Source organism: Branchiostoma lanceolatum, chromosome 2 (genome assembly GCF_035083965.1).
Source record: "Branchiostoma lanceolatum isolate klBraLanc5 chromosome 2, klBraLanc5.hap2, whole genome shotgun sequence".
Lineage (NCBI taxonomy): Eukaryota > Metazoa > Chordata > Leptocardii > Amphioxiformes > Branchiostomatidae > Branchiostoma > Branchiostoma lanceolatum.
The window spans coordinates 11092068-11113077 of NC_089723.1; the positions used below are offsets into that span (position 1 = coordinate 11092068).

The following is a 21010-nucleotide window of genomic DNA, read 5'->3' on the forward strand; positions in this document are numbered from 1 at the left end:
ACTGGACTTTTGCACAAGTAACCCAGTCCAAAACATAATTTAGAAAATGACCCCCCTTCAAGAATTGCTCATCCTGCTGAGCACCATCCTCATGACTGTAAAAAAGACTTCTGCTAACAAGTGGACTTTTGCATAATCACTCCAGCTCAAAATTTGAAAAAATTAAAAAATTTCCCCATGTTAGAATGGAATCTTCCAGTGCCATCTCCATGTCAACTAGACCAGTCGAAAAATATCCGCTCAAAAATGCACTCTTGCATAATCAATCCAGTCCAAAATTGAATTCGAAAAGATTACCCCAGCGGAGAATGGACTTTTCCATATTATACATAATGATATATATATATGAAGATTTGACAGGAGAAGAAGAAAATGACCAAAAATAACATATTTCAGCCATAGTATGGGTGAAATATTAAAATGTGACACCCCTATTTTTGAATGGATGCTTCAAGAGTATACATTTTTGGTTTAGAAATAACGAAAAAAAATTTTATTTCAAAAATTGTTTTGAAGGGGTGTATGCCAAACATTTGAATGAGTGCCTGTGTACATGACACATCATTTTGGTTTTATAAAAAGAAGAATGAAATTAAGCAAGAAGAATGAAATTAAGCAATCTAGCATTTAGCATCTAGAGCTGAACTGGGCCGATTAGATTTCCTTTAGACTTGGATATATCTGTTTGTTTGATTCATTATTGGCTTCGCTTGTTACAGATGGATTCCGATAGATACTACCCATTACAAGTTGATGTAATTACTGCATGTCAAGCACGGTGGAAGACAAAACACATTTTCTTTCAAGTTGCCCCTTCTACGTTCAAGAAAGAAGGCGCTGTTTGAAGAGGTCACCAAATTTCATCCTAATTTCTCCATCATGTTAACAGACAAAAGGAAAACTACTCTCCTCTTAACATCACAAAACCCACATATTTTAGAAAAAGTGGGATCTTTCGTCTTCCATTGTCTTCGAAAAAGCAGTCAAACCCAAATAAGATAGAATTAAGTGTTAGTATTTAGACTAAAAAAGTTACTTGCTGTATTGTTATATATTGTCTGTCCGTTCTTTCATGTTACATGTACTTGCAATTAGCCTACGGGCAAGAACTTGCAAAAGACTTATTGTTATAATACATAAGAACTGGAGATTTGTATCTTTGTTCTGGTAATAGCCAAAAATCGAGAAAAATAATTCTGAAGTGATATGCCAAAAGTTTGGGTGATCGAGGTGTTTGTTAATTTCCTTTGCAAGTGACCTGCTCAGTTGTAAGATAGATGCATGAAATGGATCTTGATGTAAGGTGTGAAATCCCAAACAATTACTATCCTGGTTTATTTTGTTGTATTTGGCGATTAATTGTGTAGGGATGGGCCATTATACTGGATAATTTTTAAAGGCTCCTTAAAAATACTTTGTGGTGCTGATGTTTCACGAGGGAGTGATATTGCTGGTATAGTGTCTGTTGCACTCTGTAGCAGAGATTGTAAGGGAACATTTGGGTTGGTGTAGTTACAAGGAATAGAAGACAGCTCTGTGACAGTAGAAGATTCATTTGATTGATCAATTTCACCATTGTTGGCAACTGTTGAATGGAATTCGCATGATGCCTGGTTCCAATCTTCAAAAGAAGCTATGTTCACATCTGAGTAAAGATCATTATTATTCATCAGCCATGTAAGTGCTTCATGCATGTGAGTATATCGTACAATGTATTGGGGATCATTTCTCTGTGTACTACCATCCGTCTTGGGGGGATGTACTAGTACAATTCCTGATGTGTCCTGACAGCGTGGCAACAGATTGCAAGAAGTTTCAATGTTGGTAGAGAAACTTATGGCTTGGCCTTGTTCACCATATTGTCCACCTGGTATAATAACCAGCTTTAAAAATGTGTACTTAAGGCTGAGAAGTCTTGTTTCCATTCTAGTGAGCTGTTTAAGACATGATGGGATGTCACCTGGGTCCATATTGTTAGTCCAAGCATTGGCTATTGGTTTCTCTTTTTCAAGAGCAATTGAACACTTTGAACATAGATGACATTGATCAGAGCTGTCATTTTGATGCGTGAACTTCATTTCATCTGCTATAGGAATATGACAGGTTCTCACTTGTTCATGAAATAAGAATTTCCTACATATAATGCAGTAGTGTTTTGGTTGCTGCTGTATGTAGCAATGGAATGCTGGGAACTCTGCTTTGTAACCTTCATTAGTTTGCTTAGTGTGATCTGTGCTATGTTCTTTGACATATTTCTTAGCAGCTGCATTCCTCTGGTAGTCACGGCACTTCTTGAGGCGTTTAGCTCTTTGCAGAGAACTTTCATTTGCTCTTTTGGATTTGTGCAGTAAGTTTTGTTTCCGATGCCTTTGTAATTTTTGCTCACTGGTTTCTCTTTGTTTCTTGGCTTTGTTGCGCTCTCTTTGTCTGTCTGCCTTTTGCTTAGCTGTTTCTCATTGTTTCTTGGCTTTGTTGTGCTCTCTTTGCTTTGCAAGTCTGTCTGCCTTTTGCTTAGCTGTTTCTCTTTGTTTCCTAGCGTTGTCATATTCTCTTTGCTTTGCAAGTCTGTCTGCCTTTTGCTTAGCTGTTTCTCTTTGTTTCTTGGCTTTGTTGCACTCTCTTCGCTTTGCAAGTCTGTCTGCCTTTTGCTCAGCTGTTTAGACTCTTTGTTTCCTAGCGTTGTCATATTCTCTTTGCTTTGCAAGTCTGTCTGCCTTTCGGTCATTTGTTTCTCTTTGTTTCAAAGCTTTCTTCTGTTCTCTTTGCTTTGCAAGTTTGTCTGTTTTTTCTCAGTGATTTTCTTAATTAATGTGTTCTATCAGCTTCTTGCTCTGGTTCAATAGGTGTGTCGAGTGTTCCTTGGCTTGTATGTATGTCTGTATTTTGGTTATTGATTTGTCTTTGTTTTGTTTCACCAGCTTGTTGGTTTCTGAGCTCTTTATTTTTCTTGTTAACCACGGTCTTTGCGTGAAAAGAGGTAGCTAAGTTTGAATGTTGTAAGTCACCTTTAGCTGATGTAGCTGGAGGTAACGAGTTAACATTTTGTGTCTGTACATGTAGGCGACTGTGTGACACAGGCACATTGTTGTCAGTCAGTGTGATATAGTGTACATCAGTATGATCACGTGACAATGGCATATATTCTGATTGCAGAGCTACAAGTTCAAAATTGCACATGTTCCGATGAAGTGTTTGCAAGAATTGACATAAGTTACTGATCGATGAGTGCATACTTAAAGCAGATGATCCATGGTCATCAGGCAGTGCTGTTGTGTGACTTCTTGCGTGTGGATCATAAACAAAATACTTGTTATCAGTATGCAGTAAAGCAACTGTGGAACCACTTAATCCTGATGCTGCTATGAGCAAACATGTGTCTGATATAGCAAATGCTTCTACAAGGGCATTTGGGCATTGTGCAATGTGTAGTAGAGATAACTTCCTTGTCTGCTAAATACATCTCCAGTGTATCGCTCTTTGATTTCTATATGTATAGTCTTGTTCCCAAGCTGCCAATAATGTGGTAGATCATCAATTGATAGGTAATCTACCGTAGGCGGTAGACATGGTTGTACATGTATGTGCTTGTAAAGTGAATCACCTTCAAATAGTACAATATCAAGATCTGTGGATGTCCAGGAAATTGCTTGTTTGCAAGCTGTGTGATAAAGAACAGCTATCAAAGAATTCGTGTCTACCTTTAGTAGTTTGACTGAATATTTTGTCACCTTGGTGGTATTTTCCTGACAATATAGCTTCACACATTACGGAGAAGGGCAATCAATGACTTATACATCAGAAATGTGACACATGCGTACAATAGATTTTAAAAGTATCTGTTCATTGATTATTTAGTTCCAGGGCAAGATTTAGTTTCTTGTGACAGAGATTAGTAACTGCACGGTGACATAGATTGGTTGGTAACTGCACGGTGGCAGAGATCGGTAACTGCACGGTGACAGAGATTGGTAACTGCACGGTGGCAGAGATTGGTAACTGCACGGTGGCAGAGATTGGTTGGTAACTGCACGGTGGCAGAGATTGGTTGGTAACTGCACGGTGGCAGAGATTGGTAACTAACTGCACGGTGACAGAGATTGGTAACTACACGGTGGCAAAGATTGGAACCAAGAGTGCAAGAGTACAGTGCACGGTGACAGTAGTTAGAATGGTAATGAGTGCAAGAGTACAGTACGTACAGTGGTTACAGGTATTGAATTTGAATGCACAGATGGCCTGGTGGCACATACAACCAAACTTTATTGAATCCAAGACACATCTGAAAGAGAAGAAAATAATTTCTCACGTCAGCATAACATCCACAACTGGCCATACTTTCTCTGAATTTTCATTTTCTATATCTATCTGAGATAATTGAAACACTACAGGGTAAGTGCAAGAACATGAATAATAGTGCCAGGTATGATCTATTTGTTTCGTTGACATTTTGGGGGGAATTTGTAGACTTTTGAGCGTGGAGGGAGAGGTAGGGTGTAAACTTTGTCAGGTAGGTTAAAATATGTTTTGTTTGTAGGTTTCGACAAAGGAACAGCCGGTAACAAAAAGCTTGGAGTGGAGGGGGGAAGGGAGCACACGCTCCAATTTGGAGCGTGTGCCCCCCTCCCCTCCACTGACAACCATAACGAAAATTTGTAAGAAATGGAACGATTGAAGGCGATACGATATAGAAACACTCCAGAAGATAAACCCAAAGGTTGGCAAGCATAATGTCGGTAAGCAGGAAACTTAGCCTTGCATACACTGGGTCATACGAAAAGAAATTGTGTTTTACGTCTGTAAAATTTACAGATTATCGAGATCTAGAGAGGAGGGGGGAGGGCGGCGTGCGGCTGTTGCATTTTCTCAGTCTGATTATCTTTTCAACAGCTTGTCAAACCACAATGCCATTGATTGCCCTTGCCCGTAGTATTTCAATCTATATTGTTTTCCTATAACTGTATGCCTAATACGCTTCTAATTGCTTGTATCGCCTGAAGAAAGATACTAAGTATTTACCTTTTCAACTCGAGGCGTTTTACATCCGGGATACTGTATCACACCTCTAGCAAAAGCGACACCTTACGATTTTAGCACGTACTGCTCATTTTCATTAACATAATTTATGAACGTCCGCTTGTTACTCGATTACTGCAATTATGAGCATGTTTCATTACAGTATTTTTGGCATACAATAAGATTAAGATATTGTTCACCGCCCACAAAATTCTTTATTGAGAACTTTGTTATGTAACAATAACTTAACTATGATCTAAACGGTCAACACCACAGTGTAAACTTTACAAATTCATGTATTTGCTAGAAACATGGCTGCAGGGTTGATCAAGATCGTACCATGGTCGGTCGGTCACACCCACCCATACTATGATCTCATTTCAATATCCATGTTCGCGTCAGCGCGAAAATGGAAAAAATGGATCACCCCAGTCCAAAATTGAGTTTAAAAACAATTATCAGTCTCTCCATACAGGAATGGAGTCTTCCAGTAGCACCTCAACACAATATGGACCAGTCCAAAACCATATCCACTTATCAATTAACAAATACACTTCTGCTAACAAATGGACTTTTTCATAATCATTCCAGCTCAAAATTGAAAGTAATAATTAAAGAATCCTCCCCTTGCAAGAATGGGGTATTCCGTGCCATCTCCATGTAAACTAGACCAGTCGAAAAATATCCGCTGAAAATTACACTCTTGCGCATAATCAACCCAGTTCAAAATTGAATTAAAAAAGATCAACCCCAGGGAAGAATGAAGTTTTCCATAGTATACATAATGACATATATGAAGATTTGACAGGAGAAGAAGGAAATGACCAAAAACAACATATCTAAGCAATAGTATGGGTGAAATATAAAAATGTGACACCCCTTTGTTTGAATGCATGATTCAATAGTATACACTTTGGGTTGTAATCACATGTCCTAGGAATTCCCATACCATATTTGGCATGATGAATACTATAGTACTAGCACACCTGCCCCAGAAATGCAAGATAATGAGATTAACTCATTTGACCAATCAGGTGGTCGCAAGGCTCACAGGCATGCAAGGCCAGGTGCAAGGCACTTGGGGTCACTGACCTTTAGGTCATACGTAGTATTGAAAGTGACAGAAGTGGCAAATATTGTCAAGAAAGCCCAAAATAAATTGTTTTGAAGATATATATGCCGAAAATGGGAATGTAGTCCTTTAAATATGTCTTCAAGGCACATATACAGCAAATTTCAGGTCATTCGGTTGAAATACCAGGGCGCAGGAGGCCAAGATATGCATAATTGGTCATAAAAACCTCAATAAAATCACTTTCAAGGTCAATATCAAAAAAAGGAAAAACTACAACTTAGCTCAACTGGTAACGTCGTAGTACTTCAGATCTGGACGATCCGGGATCGTGTCCGTGCGCAGATTTTTTTTTAGATATTAAATACATTGTATAAAAAATATATATAAATATTATATTAATCTATCATACCATATTCATGAATATCATATTTTTATCTTTTTTTTTATTAATAAATAAATGAATATTTTATATTTGTTATTTTTTAAATATTCATTTAATATATACAAGGCCTTTGTCTTATGAACAGGACTTCATAGATTCCAAACCCGGCATTCAAATTTTTCTGTTCATTGTAATGGAAAATACCGTGCAGCGGCTCCTATGCACGGTAAGATGATTCTTGCAAAACACTCGCCACTTAACTTCTATTCCCAATGTAAACAGAGGCTCTTGATGTTGTTTGCAAAACAGCGATCCTTTGTTACAGTAGCAAATGCTCCATTGTTCAGTATCGACTTCATTCAGACAACACGGACGTGGAAAGTGATGCCACTTGGCACAAAAATATGGGAATTTTCATGAATTTTAGCAAAATTATCCAGGAAAATAAGGAAGAAATGTTGTAAATGCGGAAACCAGAATAATAGGGATGAGGTAGCTGTTAATTGGTTTAAACACTTGTTTGACATTTGGTAGTCATTTTAGATAGAACCTTAGCTGTTATGAACTTCTATTTCACTTAATTACCATAGTGCTGATGATTCAATGGTGCTTTTTCAAATTGTATGTTTTATTGCGTGCTATGTACATAATTACATTGATAGCTTTTATAATGAGCCTATTGTACATTTTAGAAATAAGTACAAGTTGTAGGCCAAGACCAGCTTTTTCAAAAGCACTTAAGTTAAGTGCCGTAACTTCAAAATTGCTTTCCCCAATCTGCCTTTCTCTATTAAAACAGTACTCCTTTCCCAAAATGACAATTTTTCTTATAGACTCAACAGCCCTTGAGTGACTTTCTCTGGCAGATTTTACTTCAAGAAAAGGGAAAAGAAAATTCACACTCATAAACGTAGCCAAAATGCCAGCTTTTTTGAAAAGCACTTGTTTAGTCAGAGAACATTTTATCTATTCATTAATCAGGAATCAGCTGAACTACACATATACCAATCATGGACACTTCATACTTTCAAATCATGCATTTTTAGCATTTGACCAAATGCTTCTGATACCCAATCTATAACGTTACCTGGTAGTTTGGTAGTTTGATTCTCTCCAGCCAACCTTCAAACACTGCCAGAATAGCATGTATGAGCAGTAGAACAACTTTGACAAACTGTACTCATTGTGGTCTTTGATGTATAAAAGTATAAAATTTGGCTGAAGTAAGACCAAACATTCATATAGTGATGTGCACTACTACATTGTAGGTAGGACCACAAAATGAAAAATTATAGTAGGGTGCACTTCAGAAGCACAACAAACGAATATGTTTAAGTTGAAGGTACAATAAACAAAAAAATAAAATGTGTTTTTGCATTCAGTGCTTATACGCCATTTTAGCATGTGTAAGCATTGTAAAAATGGAACCCACAACCATGACCATCCTTAGCTCAGCAATAAGCGTATGGGTTACCAATCAGAAGATGTGAGTTTGATTCCGCCTTGGAAATTTTTTTTCTTGCTTTTTAAACATCCTTTTGAAATAACGTGAACTGATCTTGCTTAGGATTTTAAGAAATCTAACGTTATAATGTTGTTTTAGGGAATTATATGGGAATTTTTCCCTTGATGTCTCAGTGACGGAAGCTGGACTACAGTTATCAGCTTAAAAAAGTGCTTCTCTATGGGGAACCATGGAAATTTTTTAGCATTCGGCCATGACACTGAATCTATACTTGATGATCCTATCAATAATCCTGTTAACAGTGCAAATTTCCCCACTGTTCACAGGATCATCCTGTCAATTACCTCAGACAACTTGTTATTGGATCCTGACCCACTAAATGCCAGCTTTTTTTTCAAAAGCACTTGTTTCAATGACATGCTAAGATTAAAACTTCATTCTAATCACACTGCATTAACAAGATCCTTGCACCTAGGGGTGTATACCTTCACAGACAATAGGTTTGCCGCTCCACTGTCCATCGTCCTGACACACCCTGAGCGTGTCTCCGCTGGTCTGTGTGTACCCACGCTGGCAGGTGAAGACGGTCGTGTACCCCTGACCCGGCAGGTCCTGGACTACAGCAATGGTGGCGTGGACTGGAGCCTCCAGCTCTGGGCAGTTGGATGCTGTGCAGTAAATGAGGTTAGAGTCAGTAGTGGCAAGATATTGGACACAGTAGAACAAGGGGCATTTCAAAACCTACCAAAAAACTTAACAAAACCTTGAGACAGCAAATTAGATAATTCACTGTATTTTGATTCTAAACCACCTACAGTGACATGACATTAGGTGTTGATTGACTAGATATAAACCAGGGGTTCATATTATCTCTCCCTAGGGAATTAGCCGTCAGGTCAAAATGTTTAAAGGAACAAGGATTCGGAATATCTCAACTAACAAGGATTGGGAATATCTCAACTGTTAGAAAGATATTGCTCCCAAGGGTATTCAAAGGGTTTTGCATTAAGGCAGAGGGAAACTTTACTTACCTACATGTATATTCCTTACAAAACATGTAGCTTGAAACAGAATCTTACAACCTTATGTTTCGGCTAATTAACCATATGTTGCCACCCGTGGTGAATTGTTAATGAGCCGAAATGTAAGGTTGAAATGGTAGACTAACTTTTTGACCAAGGAGCACTGTGCTCCCAACTCCAAAGAATTGGGCGCACCTGCAAAAATTTAGGCGCACCACACTAAAAAAAAATTGGGGAGCAAGTCTTTAGGACACACAATACTCTTAAAATTAATGTTAACAAGCTTGAATAATGTATTTTGATAGATTATAAAAGAAAAAGCATTATCCAGCTAAGTTAAAAACCTACATTGATAGGCAAAAAGAAGGCATTTTAGGCCATTCTTGGGGAAGTAGGACAAATCACACCATCTCTTATAGCCAATTGCTTTATCAAACAGTCTGACTTGAATCTTGTAACTGCAGCCACTTCTTGTAACTGCCAATTGTTGAAAAATATGTTTGAAAATGTTTAACTTAGCTGTCCGTGACTTAGTAATATACATGTGTTCATGTAATTTTTGATGGGTGCGCTGTGCTCCTAAGAAAAAATTTCCAGGTGCACCAGCTAATTTTTGGAGCACGTGCTCCTAAAATGGGCTTAGTCTGGAGGGCTGCTAGACAAAAAACTTCTGGTGGCTTAGCTTGAAACAGGACCTTACAATCTTACGCTTCGGCTGATTAACCATATGTGGCCAACCGTGGTGAATTGTTAATTAGCTGAAACGTAAGGTTGTAAGGTTGAAATGGTAGACTAGACGAAAATCTTCTGGTGGTTTAGCCTGGAACAGAACCTTACAACCTTACGTTTCGGCTAATTTACCATATGTGGCCACCCGTGGTGAATTGTTAATTAGCCAAAACTTAAGATTGTAAGGTTCTGCTCCAAGCTAAGCCACCAGAAGTTTTTCCATCTAACCTACCGTCAGTCATTAACATTCAATTACCATATCGACACATGGCAGATGTGGTATCGGTATTTGTCGGGAATGAGGACACGTGGGGAAGTGTTAATAAGATTGTAAGGTTCTGCTCCGAGCTAAGCCACCAGAAGTTTTTCCATCTAACCTACTGTCAGTCATTAACATTCAATTACCATATCGACACATGGCAGATGTGGTATCGGTATTTGTCGGGAATGAGGACACGTGGGGAAGTGTTAATAAGAAGTTAATTAGACAAAACGTAAGGTTGTAAGGTTCTGTTTCAAGTCAACAGAAGTTTTCCTACTGAGTCATTAACATTCAATTACCAGATCAGCACGTGTCCTAGATAATGATAGAAGACCTTTATTGTACATATCTACCAAATGGGTTAAGTACATGTACAGCAAAATGAGCCGTTTTGTAAGGTTGTAAGGTAATCTTTGCAACACAGGGACACTATTCCAACCAGCCTGAGAATAAGACTCAATTAGGTAAGGAGATAGTAGTAAGGAGATTACCAAATTAGCCATGATTTGTACGTCGGTATGTTTTGGGATAGAGGCCTGTTGAATAAGTATTTGTATTGTTAGGGCCCATAGTCTGTTGCAAAACCCTGTGAATTCCCCTGGGTGCAATATCACTCTATGTCCCTGTGAATTCCCCAAGTCCCAACAGCTGGTGGTTCTTCTGCCCCAAAACCGAGTAGATGTGGGGTGGTAGCTCTACTAATAGTATTGCAGAAAGTTATATGTACCTTATGTTTCATAGCACGGATGTTATATTTGAGATGTAGGTACCTTTAGAACAGGTAAATACACTTGAGAATACATTATGCTAATGAGACCTAATTTTCATAATTTATGCATGAACTTGTATTTCCCTAACTGTAAAAGCTGCGGATGTCATATTTGAGATGTAGGTACCTTTAGGAAAGGTGAATGCACCTGGACATAAATTATGCTAATTAGGACCTCATTTGCATAATGTATGCAGAAACTTGTCTTTCCCTTACTGTAATAGCTGCAGATGTCATATTTGAGATGTAAGTTCCTTTAGGAATACTTTAGCTGGTGTGTTACGCCGAATGGCGGCTATACTGGCTATATAGATACAGATAAGGAAAGGTTAACACACTTGTCCATGAATTATGCTAATAAGGACATCATTTGCATAATTTAGAAAAAACTCAGAAACAACAATATCAATAGTTTATTTAGCGACTCTACAATATCAATGATCGATACCAGTTTTCCGTTTTTTGGCTGTGTCCGTCTTCTCCAAAGTCAAAGCGCTACAATCGTCGCCGTCGGAAGTTCTCTTTGGTGCGAAACAAGAAGCGATATTACTGGAATTCCCACGCTTAAACGCTGACATGTTTTCAGAAAAATCGCTGTAACTCCCTCGGCGGCGTGAAAGTCCCTTTGCCAGCATAGTTTAGAAAACCTTGGCCCGAGTTAGAAATCGCCTCACCCCCCAAATATATACGCCGTCGTCCCAGGAAGTCTCAGAAGGAGGCTAGCAGAAACTGCTGTTCTGCGTTAGATTGCACTTTATAATACAGAAAACGTGGAACTACCGTCTAATAAAACTTTGCAGAAGCACCGCTGTGGGAAAGTTCAAGAAATGTAACAATCACGTCGCCAGAAGTTTGCTGTTGACTGGTACAGGTAGATCCAACTCTTGTGTTTTCTCAGAAAATTGCCGCTGATTGACAGTCGGCAGCCTTTTATGACTGTCGGCGAAGGCGCCAGAAAGTCTTAGATATAACTAAAGGCCCTGGGAACAAGCAAAGTCGGCGCTTTGTGGGCGGCGCAAGAAACTTGTAGCAGCCAAATTGTCTAATCATGGCGAAGCTTTTGAATTTAGTTGAAATTTTATCTTCTTACGTTGGTAGAAATGAATTTTCTGTGCATCAATTCACTGATCTGGATGGGAAAATGACATAACCTTGCTCTAGAAATTTTTCAGCAATACAGTTAGGAATCAACGTTAATTCTATTCCCGCACTGAAAAGAAAGGAATCTTTTACGTTAATGAATGAAGACCTTTATAATAATTGTACATTCGTGCCCCAAGGGGCTGGATACAGGTCGTTTAACATAAACCTAACTAACATGTAAGTGACATTCACAGTGAAATATCTACAGTACATAGTTGACTTCGCCAAGAAGTCTATGTTTTGATGCTTGTCTGTGTGTCAGTCTTGTTAGTGAACAGAATAAGTCGAGAACGCCTGGATGGATTGTTGTCGTATTTGGTGTGTTGATGTGTATGTGGGAAATCTCAAGATGATTAGATTTTGGGCGAAGTACTTTGCATAATTAACGAGAAAAGTGTAAAAATGTGTTATATTGTATGAGTGCCTGTGCTGGGTACCAGCTGGAACGTGTTACTGGTGTAGGGAAAGTGTTACTGGTGTAGTAAGGAGATATTCCCATTGGGCCAGGGGTGTTTGACTGTGAAGGCCTAAAAGATCCTAAAACGTGTTGGCTGACACAAATTGGCTTCTCACTGACTTTTAGATCTTGATCTTGTGAAATTGCACTGTTCCTCAAGGCAAGTAGTTACCTTCGCCGAGAAGGTTATGCATAGGGTAGCGTTTGTATGTATAAGAAGACCAGCATAACTCAAGAATGCCTGGATGGGTTGTCTTGATATTTGGTATGTTGGTAGGTCTTGGTGACACCTGAAAATGATTAGATTTTGGGCCCCCTAGCGGCTTGTTATAGTACTGCAGCGGAAATTCTCATGTTTTGGATATGCTATGGAACCGACTTTTGAGTGGTAGATAGCTCTTTGGAAAGAGAGTAAAAGGTATCGGTTTGGACACCCTAGCGGCATTTTCTGGGACTGCAGGAGCAGGTTTCGCTTCAGACTGTGAAAGGGAATAACTCAAGAAGGGCTTGATGGATGGTCATGCTTTTTGCTAAGTGGATAGCCTGAGTGATGATTTACATGATTTAAAACTTATTATGCAAATCAGTATCTAATTTGCATAACTAATGATAAAAATTGATACATCCTCCAAATTCCATAATAGAACTCTCAAACATGTGACATGGCCGAGGAAGAGAGAAATAGTAATAAATATCAACAGTGCAAATGAAGACCTCTTTTGCATAATTAATGAGAAATTCTATAACTCTATAACTTATGTGGTGCTTTGTTTGATTGGATGATAATGATGCAAATCAGATTCTTATTTGCATAATTAACGAGGCAATTTAAAAACCTGCTGTGTTCCATGATATGACTATTCAAATATGCGAATTTGTAACTGAGGAAGAAAGGAATGTTGATAGATAGAAAATATGCAAATGTAGACTAATTTGTATAATTAATGTTAAACTACTATAATTCCATACTAGTTAATGACGGCAATTTCATACTTGTGGCATTTGGAAGTAGTGTGAATGTGAACACCATTGAACCAAATTATGCTAATAAGGAGCTTATTTGCATAATTGATGATGAATGTTAGCATAACCTTCTTTGTTTAGCTCATAGTCATACTTTGGACAACTTATGTTATTTGGGTGAAGACGACCAACTGGTATGATTCATAATTGATGAGAAACACTCCCAATACGTCAGTCATAAAGGTTAAGATCATTTGGCGAAGGTATGAGGTCGTAGAACTCTTGTTTAAACATGCATTAATAACAGCCTCAGTCTGTGTTGGTCAACTTCCAAATAAGGAGATTCCCCGGGAATCTGATACATTTACGCCTGTTCTAATAGTCCGGGACCCATCCCCCCGCTGATTGTGCACATGTCACAGATAGGCGTACTCGGCTACTGTTTCCGTTTTGGCGTGATGCTGCCGGGTGTGAGGGGCTGCGAGACAGAAGAAGAAGAACTTTATTGCGCGACAATTGTAGCTGGTACAATGTATGGAAACTTACGTACATGAGAATTGAGCTCTGTAATAGTTCAAGGATGGGCGGGCCAGTTTGTGGGAATATATCAGAGCCCCACCTCCAAAAGAGCTTGTTGGCATCCCGAGGGCATAGCCAGACTTTCTGCCCTCTCAAGGGACAACCGTGCTACGCCCTCGGGATGCCAACAAGCTCTTTTGGAGGTGGGGCTCTGATATATTCCCACAAACTGGCCCGCCCATCCTTGATCTATTACATCGGAGCGGTAGGGCGGGGTGATAATTTAGTAATTGGCACCTCCCTTTGAGCTGATGAGCTGGATAGCTTCCTGTCAAACGGCGGAGGGGCGTGCTTGGTGCGTACCTTTGCATGTTTACTAACTTAAAGGTAGTTTTGTCTTTTTTTCCGCCGCTAGGCCAGGGTGAAAAGACAACATAGCGGGCTATCTACAGCGTCAGTTTGTTGGCCCACAGCGTAGCGGCCCGCTATGCTCAAAAGGCCTGGCTTAAATATTTGTGGCACATCGCGTCACAGCGAATGCCAGCATTTAGTTCCCGCGAACCTGTTGTGCAAAGGCCGGTATTTTGCGGGGTGTAACTGCAACATTCGCTATAAATTAAAGACTGCGATTCTTCCACTCACCACTTAAGCATTAGCACCCTGAGCGGTAAGGGGAGCATGTAGTTTTCCCATTTATGCAAATAAGCAAGTGCACGTTAGCACAGACAGGCATGTATTAATCACGGCACTTCTCAAGCGGTCCCCCGAAAGTGCGAAATGGAACGAAATGGAACGAAATGGAACGAAATGGAACGAAATGGAACGAAATGGAACGAACTAAAACATATGTAACATTATGAAATGAAATACCAGTAGATAGCGAAATATAAGGAATGTTGTAACATTCAGAGTAGACCGGAACAGGAAGTAAAATACATAATATAACGTGTTTTATTTCTTGAATCTATTTGATAATACTAAATACAACGTTTTTGCCGCGTTTTTGTGGCTAGATTCTTCCCTGAAAATGGGGGCGCCGCGTGCAAAGAGCTCGGCCGTTCTTCCTTGATTTTACCAACTATCTGCAAATGAACTGCTGGAAATAGCAGGGAAAACAAGCAAACGGAACTGAGTATCGAAGTTAGGACTAGATTATACAGAAGTTGGTGGTAACATTGCATCTCATAATTCACCAAGAGGGCATGAGGCAAGCGTAATTCTATTATTTATACAGCGTGTTTGCGTGTTGCAAATGGAGCCCCGCATGCAAATGAACCGCCAATGTTGCCAGCGCATCGGAACTGTGCACGTGGGCCGGCGTGCTACAGACAGGTTGAATCAAACTCCGACTTCCAAGTTTTATTTACAAACGGCTTTGGTCCATAACTAATACGTAGCTGCATATCTCCGCAACAACGATTTTTATACAACCAATTGTTCGGCTGGTCGGCTGTCGGAGAATGGACCCTTCCGTTAATGATATGCAAATGCGGCTCTGCACTGCGCCACCAATGTGACATTTCAAACTCCATTCAATCACGGACATGGACTGAGAACTACCTCTGAAGACATTTCTGCTTCCTTGTTCACGACAAAACAAAGGGAGGGTGTGAACGAGCAGGACATGTATTTCACAGTCCACACAACACGCAAACACGCTGTATAAATAATGAAATTACGCTTGCCTCATGCCCTCTTGGTGAATTATGAGATGCAATGTTACCACCAACTTCTGTATAATCTAGTCCTTACTTCGATACTCAGTTCCGTTTGCTGGTTGTCCCTGCTATTTGCAGCAGGTCATTTGCAGATAGTTGGTAAAATCAAGGAAGAGCGGCCAAGCTCTTTCCAGCAAACACGCTGTATGAATAATAAAATAACGCTTGCTTCATGCCCTCTTGGTGAATTATGAGATGCAATGTTACTATCAACTGTATAATCTAGTCCTAACTTCGATACTCCGTTTGCTTGTTTTCCCTGCTATTTGCAGCAGTTCAATTGCAGATCGTTGGTACACAAGGGAGAGCGGCGGATCTCTTTGCACGCGGCGCCACCATTTTCAGGGAAGAATCTAGCCACACAAACGCGACAAAAACGTTGTATTTAATATTATCACATAGATTCAAGAAATAAAACACGTTATATTATGTATTTACCATTTATGTATTTACCTTATTTATCATGTATTTCTGTATTTAAAATGCTCCCTGTTCCGGTCTACTCCTTATAATTCGCCGTCTCCTGGTATTTCATCTCATAATTATGTTTAGCCATACCTAGTATGGCTCAACATATTGTTTTTACTCAGGTTTCTTCTCCTCCTCCTCCTCCTCCTCCTCCTGTCAAATCTTCAAATCGATTCATCTCTGTCATTTTTATACCAAATGACCTGAAATTTGGTACAAAGGTAATGTAGGCAAAAACCAATGTGCGTTTTTTTCCTCTTTTTGATATTGACCTTGAAAGTGATTTCATTGAGGTTTTTATGACCAATGATGCATATCTTGGCCTCCTGCGCCATGGTATTTCAACCGGATGACCTGAAATTTGCTGTATATGTGCCTTGGACAAATATCTAAAGGACTACATTCCCATTTTTGGCATACATATCTTCAAAACGATTTATTTGGGGCTTTCTTGACAATATTTGCCACTTCTGTCACTTTCAATACTGCATATGACCTAAAGGCCATTGACCCCAAGTGCCTTGCACCTGGCCTTGCATGCCTGTGAGCCTTGCGACCACCTGATTGGTCAATTGAGTTAATCTAATTAACTTGCATTCCTGGCGCAGGTGTGCTAGCATTCATGCCAAATATGGTATGGGAATTCCTAGGACATGTGATTATATGGCTTTGTTCACTCTTTTTTGAACAAAGAAAGATACACATCTCCAGTTCCTATGTATTAAACCAAAATAATGTGAAATTTGGCATGTGTCTGCCTTGATCATGTACACAGGCCCTCATTCAAATGTTTGGCATACAGCCTTTCAAAACGATTTTTTAAACAGAATTTTTCGTTTCGTTATTTTCAACCAAAAGTGCATTCAAACAAAGGGGTGTCACATTTTTTATATTTCACCCATACTATCGCTGAAATATGTTGTTTTTGGTCATTTCCTTCTTCTCCTGTCAAATCTTCATATATATCATTATGTATACTATGGAAAACTTCATTCTTCCCTGGGGTTGATCTTTTTTAATTCAATTTTGAACTGGGTTGATTATGCGCAAGAGTGTAATTTTCAGCGGATATTTTTCGACTGTTTACACGGAATATCACATTCTTGCAAGGGGAGGATTCTTTAATTATTTCTTTCAATTTTGAGCTGGAATGATCATGAAAAAGTCCATTTGTTAGCAGAAGTGTATTTGTTAATTGATAAGTGGATATGGTTATGGACTGGTCCATATTATGTTGAGGTGCCACTGGAAGACTCCATTCCTGTATGGAGAGACTGGTAATTGTTTTTAAACTCAATTTTGGACTGGGGTGATCCGTTTTTTTAGTGGAAGTATTTTAGAATGGTCCATTGTTATTTTGGGAGAGTCTATTTTTTGCATGGCGAGGAGTATGGCTAAACATGCTGTATTTGCTCGCAAATGTTGCCTTTCTAGTGTTACATATGTTTTTTTCGTTCTTCCGTTTCGTTCCATTTCGTTCCATTCGTTCCATTTCGTTCCATTTCATTCCATTTCGTTCCATTTCGTTCCATTTCGCACTTTCGGGGGACCCTGATCAGATATAGGTAGGATGAATGAGAGTGCACAAGGGTGATGCAGAATCAGTAGGATGAATAAGAAGGGTGTACAAGGGTGCATCAGATATAGGTAGGATGAATGAGAGTGCACAAGGGTGTACGAGAGTGATGCAGAATGAGGTAGGATGGATGAGAGTGCACAAGGGTGTACGAGAGTGATGCAGAATGAGGTAGGATGAATACAAGTGCACAAGGGTGTACGAGGGTGCATCATATATAGGATGAGAGTGCACAAGGGTGTACGAGAGTGATGCAGAATGAGGCAGGATGAATGAGAGTGCACAAGGGTGTACGAGAGTGATGCAGAATGAGGTAGGATGAATATAAGTGCACAGGGGTGTACGAGAGTGAAGCAGAATGAGGCAGGATGAATGAGAGTGCACAAGGGTGTACGAGAGTGATACAGAATCAGTAGGATGAATAAGAAGGGTGTACAAGGGTGCATCAGATATAGGTAGGATGAATGAGAGTGCACAAGGGTGTACAAGAGTGATGCAGAATGAGGCTGGATGAATACAAGTGCACAAGGGTGTACAAGGGTGCATCAGATGTAGGTAGGATGAATGAGAGTGCACAAGGATGTACGAGAGTGATGCAGAATGTGGCAGGATGAATACAAGTGCACAAGGCTGTACGAGAGTGATGCAGAATGAGGTAGGATGAATACAAGTGCACAGGGGTGTACGAGAGTGATGCAGAATGAGGCAGGATGAATGAGAGTGCACAAGGGTGTACGAGAGTGATACAGAATCAGTAGGATGAATAAGAAGGGTGTACAAGGGTGCATCAGATATAGGTAGGATGAATGAGAGTGCACAAGGGTGTACAAGAGTGATGCAGAATGAGGCTGGATGAATACAAGTGCACAAGGGTGTACAAGGGTGCATCAGATGTAGGTAGGATGAATGAGAGTGCACAAGGATGTACGAGAGTGATGCAGAATGTGGCAGGATGAATACAAGTGCACAAGGCTGTACGAGAGTGATGCAGAATGAGGTAGGATGAATACAAGTGCACAAGGCTGTACGAGAGTGATGCAGAATGAGGTAGGATGAATACAAGTGCACAAGGCTGTACGAGAGTGATGCAGAATGAGGCAGGATGAATACAAGTGCACAAGGCTGTACGAGAGTGATGCAGAATGAGGTAGGATGAATACAAGTGCACAAGGGTGTACGAGAGTGATGCAGAATGAGGGAGGATGAATACAAGTGCACAAGGGTGTACGAGAGTGAAGCAGAATGACTCAAGTAGGATGAATACGAGGGGTGATCAAAAAGTCCTGGGCCTCACCTAGAAGCGATGGGTGTAACTTCCATTCTTGGGTATAACTGTATACTATGACATCTTAAGACACTGCCCACAGAAATGCAAATTTTCATATTCATTAAGTTGCGCGCGGCGCCCCTTGAAAATCAGCAGGTGTGAAGAAAATCACAAAAAAGATGCCACAGAGGTTTGTGCTGTTATCAAATATCTAACGAAAAAAAGGTATGACACCCAGGCAAATCCACGAAGACATGGCCAAGACACTAGGTGAGGACTCCCCTTCTTATTCCACCGTAAAGAAGTGGGTTGCTAACTTCAAACGAGGCAAGGAGAGCGTGAAAGACGACCCAAGGTCGGGACGCCCCAAAACAGCCACCTCGGAGAATGAAGTTGAGGCCATCCATCGCATGATAATGAATGACAGACGTGTGACCATCTGACATATAAAGCATTCATTGGGCATCAGTTATGGCTCAGTTCAAAATGTTTTGTCCAACATCTTGGGGATGAGCAAGCTGTCTGCAAGGTGGGTACCCCGAATGTTGACTTGTCATCAGAAGCTGAACAGGTTGGAAGTTTCCAGGACACTTTTGGCCCGTTTCCAGTCTAATCCGGCCAACTTCCTCAAGAGATTTGTGACCCAAGATGAGGCGTGGGTTCACCAGAGTCAAAAGAACAGAGTTAAGAATGGACAAAGAAGGGGTCGCAGCCACCCAAGAAGTTCAAGCGCGTGGCATCGGTCGGCAAGGTGATGGCCTCTGTGTTCTGGGGCAGCGAGTGAGTCATCATGATTGACTACTTGCAAAAGGGTCAAACCATCAATGGAGAGTACTATGCTTCAGAACTGCGACAGCTAAAAGCAGCAATCAAAGAGAAAAGGAGAGGAAAGCTCCGAGCTGGCATGCTGTTGCTCCAGGACAATGCACCTGTTCACACAGCACAGGTGTCAGTGGCAGCAGCAACCCAATGTGGCTTTGAACTCTTACCCCACCCTCCCTATTCACCTGACCTTGCTCCGTTGGACTTCTACCTGTTTCCTAAACTGAAATCCCATTTACGTGGTCACCGTTTCGAGACTGATGATGACGTCATCCATACTGTTGAGGCCTATCTAGAGGCCCAACATGCAACCTACTTCCAGCAGGGGGTAGCAATGCTGGAACATCGCTGGACCAAGTGTATTGAAGTCAGAGGAGACTATGTTGAAAAATAGTGCAAAACAAATTTTTGTTCAACAACGTTTTTTGAGAGAGGCCGAGGACTTTTTGATCACCCCTCGTACAAGTGCACAAGGGTGTACGAGAGTGATGCAGAACGAGGTAGGATGTATACAAGTGCACAAGAGTATGACTAAGAGTACATAAGAGAGCATGGGTGTGTACAAGAAAGTGACGTATGACAGCTGTGCTTGAGAAGTGCCGTGATGTATGTGTTAATACATGCCTGTCTGTGCTAACGCACACTTGCTAATTTGCATAAATGGGAAAACTACATGCTCCCCTTACCACTTGGGAACACCAAGCAAGGAGGTTAACCGCCTTGGGAAAACATGCAGGTTACTGCGTGTTTTCTATTCAGACATACATTATTACATTGCGTCAGAGCGGAGCAAGTCAGCGACTTTCGTTCCCAAACAGGGCCCCGCGGGGCGCCCCGTGGAGCACTATCGGGGCCCCGGTCTTTACAGAATCCCATAAAGGTGCTCTCGGCCAGGTGCTAACATTTTTCTGGGAGAGAAGATTCGTCATTAGTATCTTGCTACTAATTAGCTTTTATATAGCAGCTATTGTTCCCACCTTTGCTTGAAGAGAGTTCTAAGGTCATATAAACATGCCTAAGCAAAAAAACACACGATAAAACGGCCGTACCGCACACATCAGGCCTTCGATAACAACCCGTTTGTTGAGTCGGTAGAACGTCACTCAAAGTCGACCCTCCCCGTCAATTTGGCAATTTGTACATTATTCATTTGGACGTTAGCTGGATGCCATAGAAATGGTAATTCTACTATGTCCATGTGTTTAGCAAAGCTTTTCACACAGTGTTCTGAATACCTTAGTCTGTCAGGTTTGCATTGCTGGCGTTATAACGGATGTTGCATCTAGCACATATCCCTAAATACACCGTTTTTAAAAATCCCCAGTTTATATCACCCCGCGAGTTTATGTGAACTAACGTT

General features: G+C 40.4%; 1 protein-coding gene across 2 annotated transcripts in view; it reads right to left on the reverse strand.

Moving 5' to 3' along the window:
- The window catches only part of LOC136427445 (CUB and sushi domain-containing protein 3-like), a 328428-nt gene that overhangs the window by 18397 nt on the left and 289021 nt on the right, over positions 1-21010 (reverse strand). For both annotated transcript variants that reach the window (XM_066416298.1, XM_066416299.1), the window contains exon 61: positions 8421-8603. In XM_066416298.1, coding sequence (XP_066272395.1) covers positions 8421-8603 — 183 coding nt within the window. The remainder of the gene's footprint in view (positions 1-8420; positions 8604-21010) is intronic.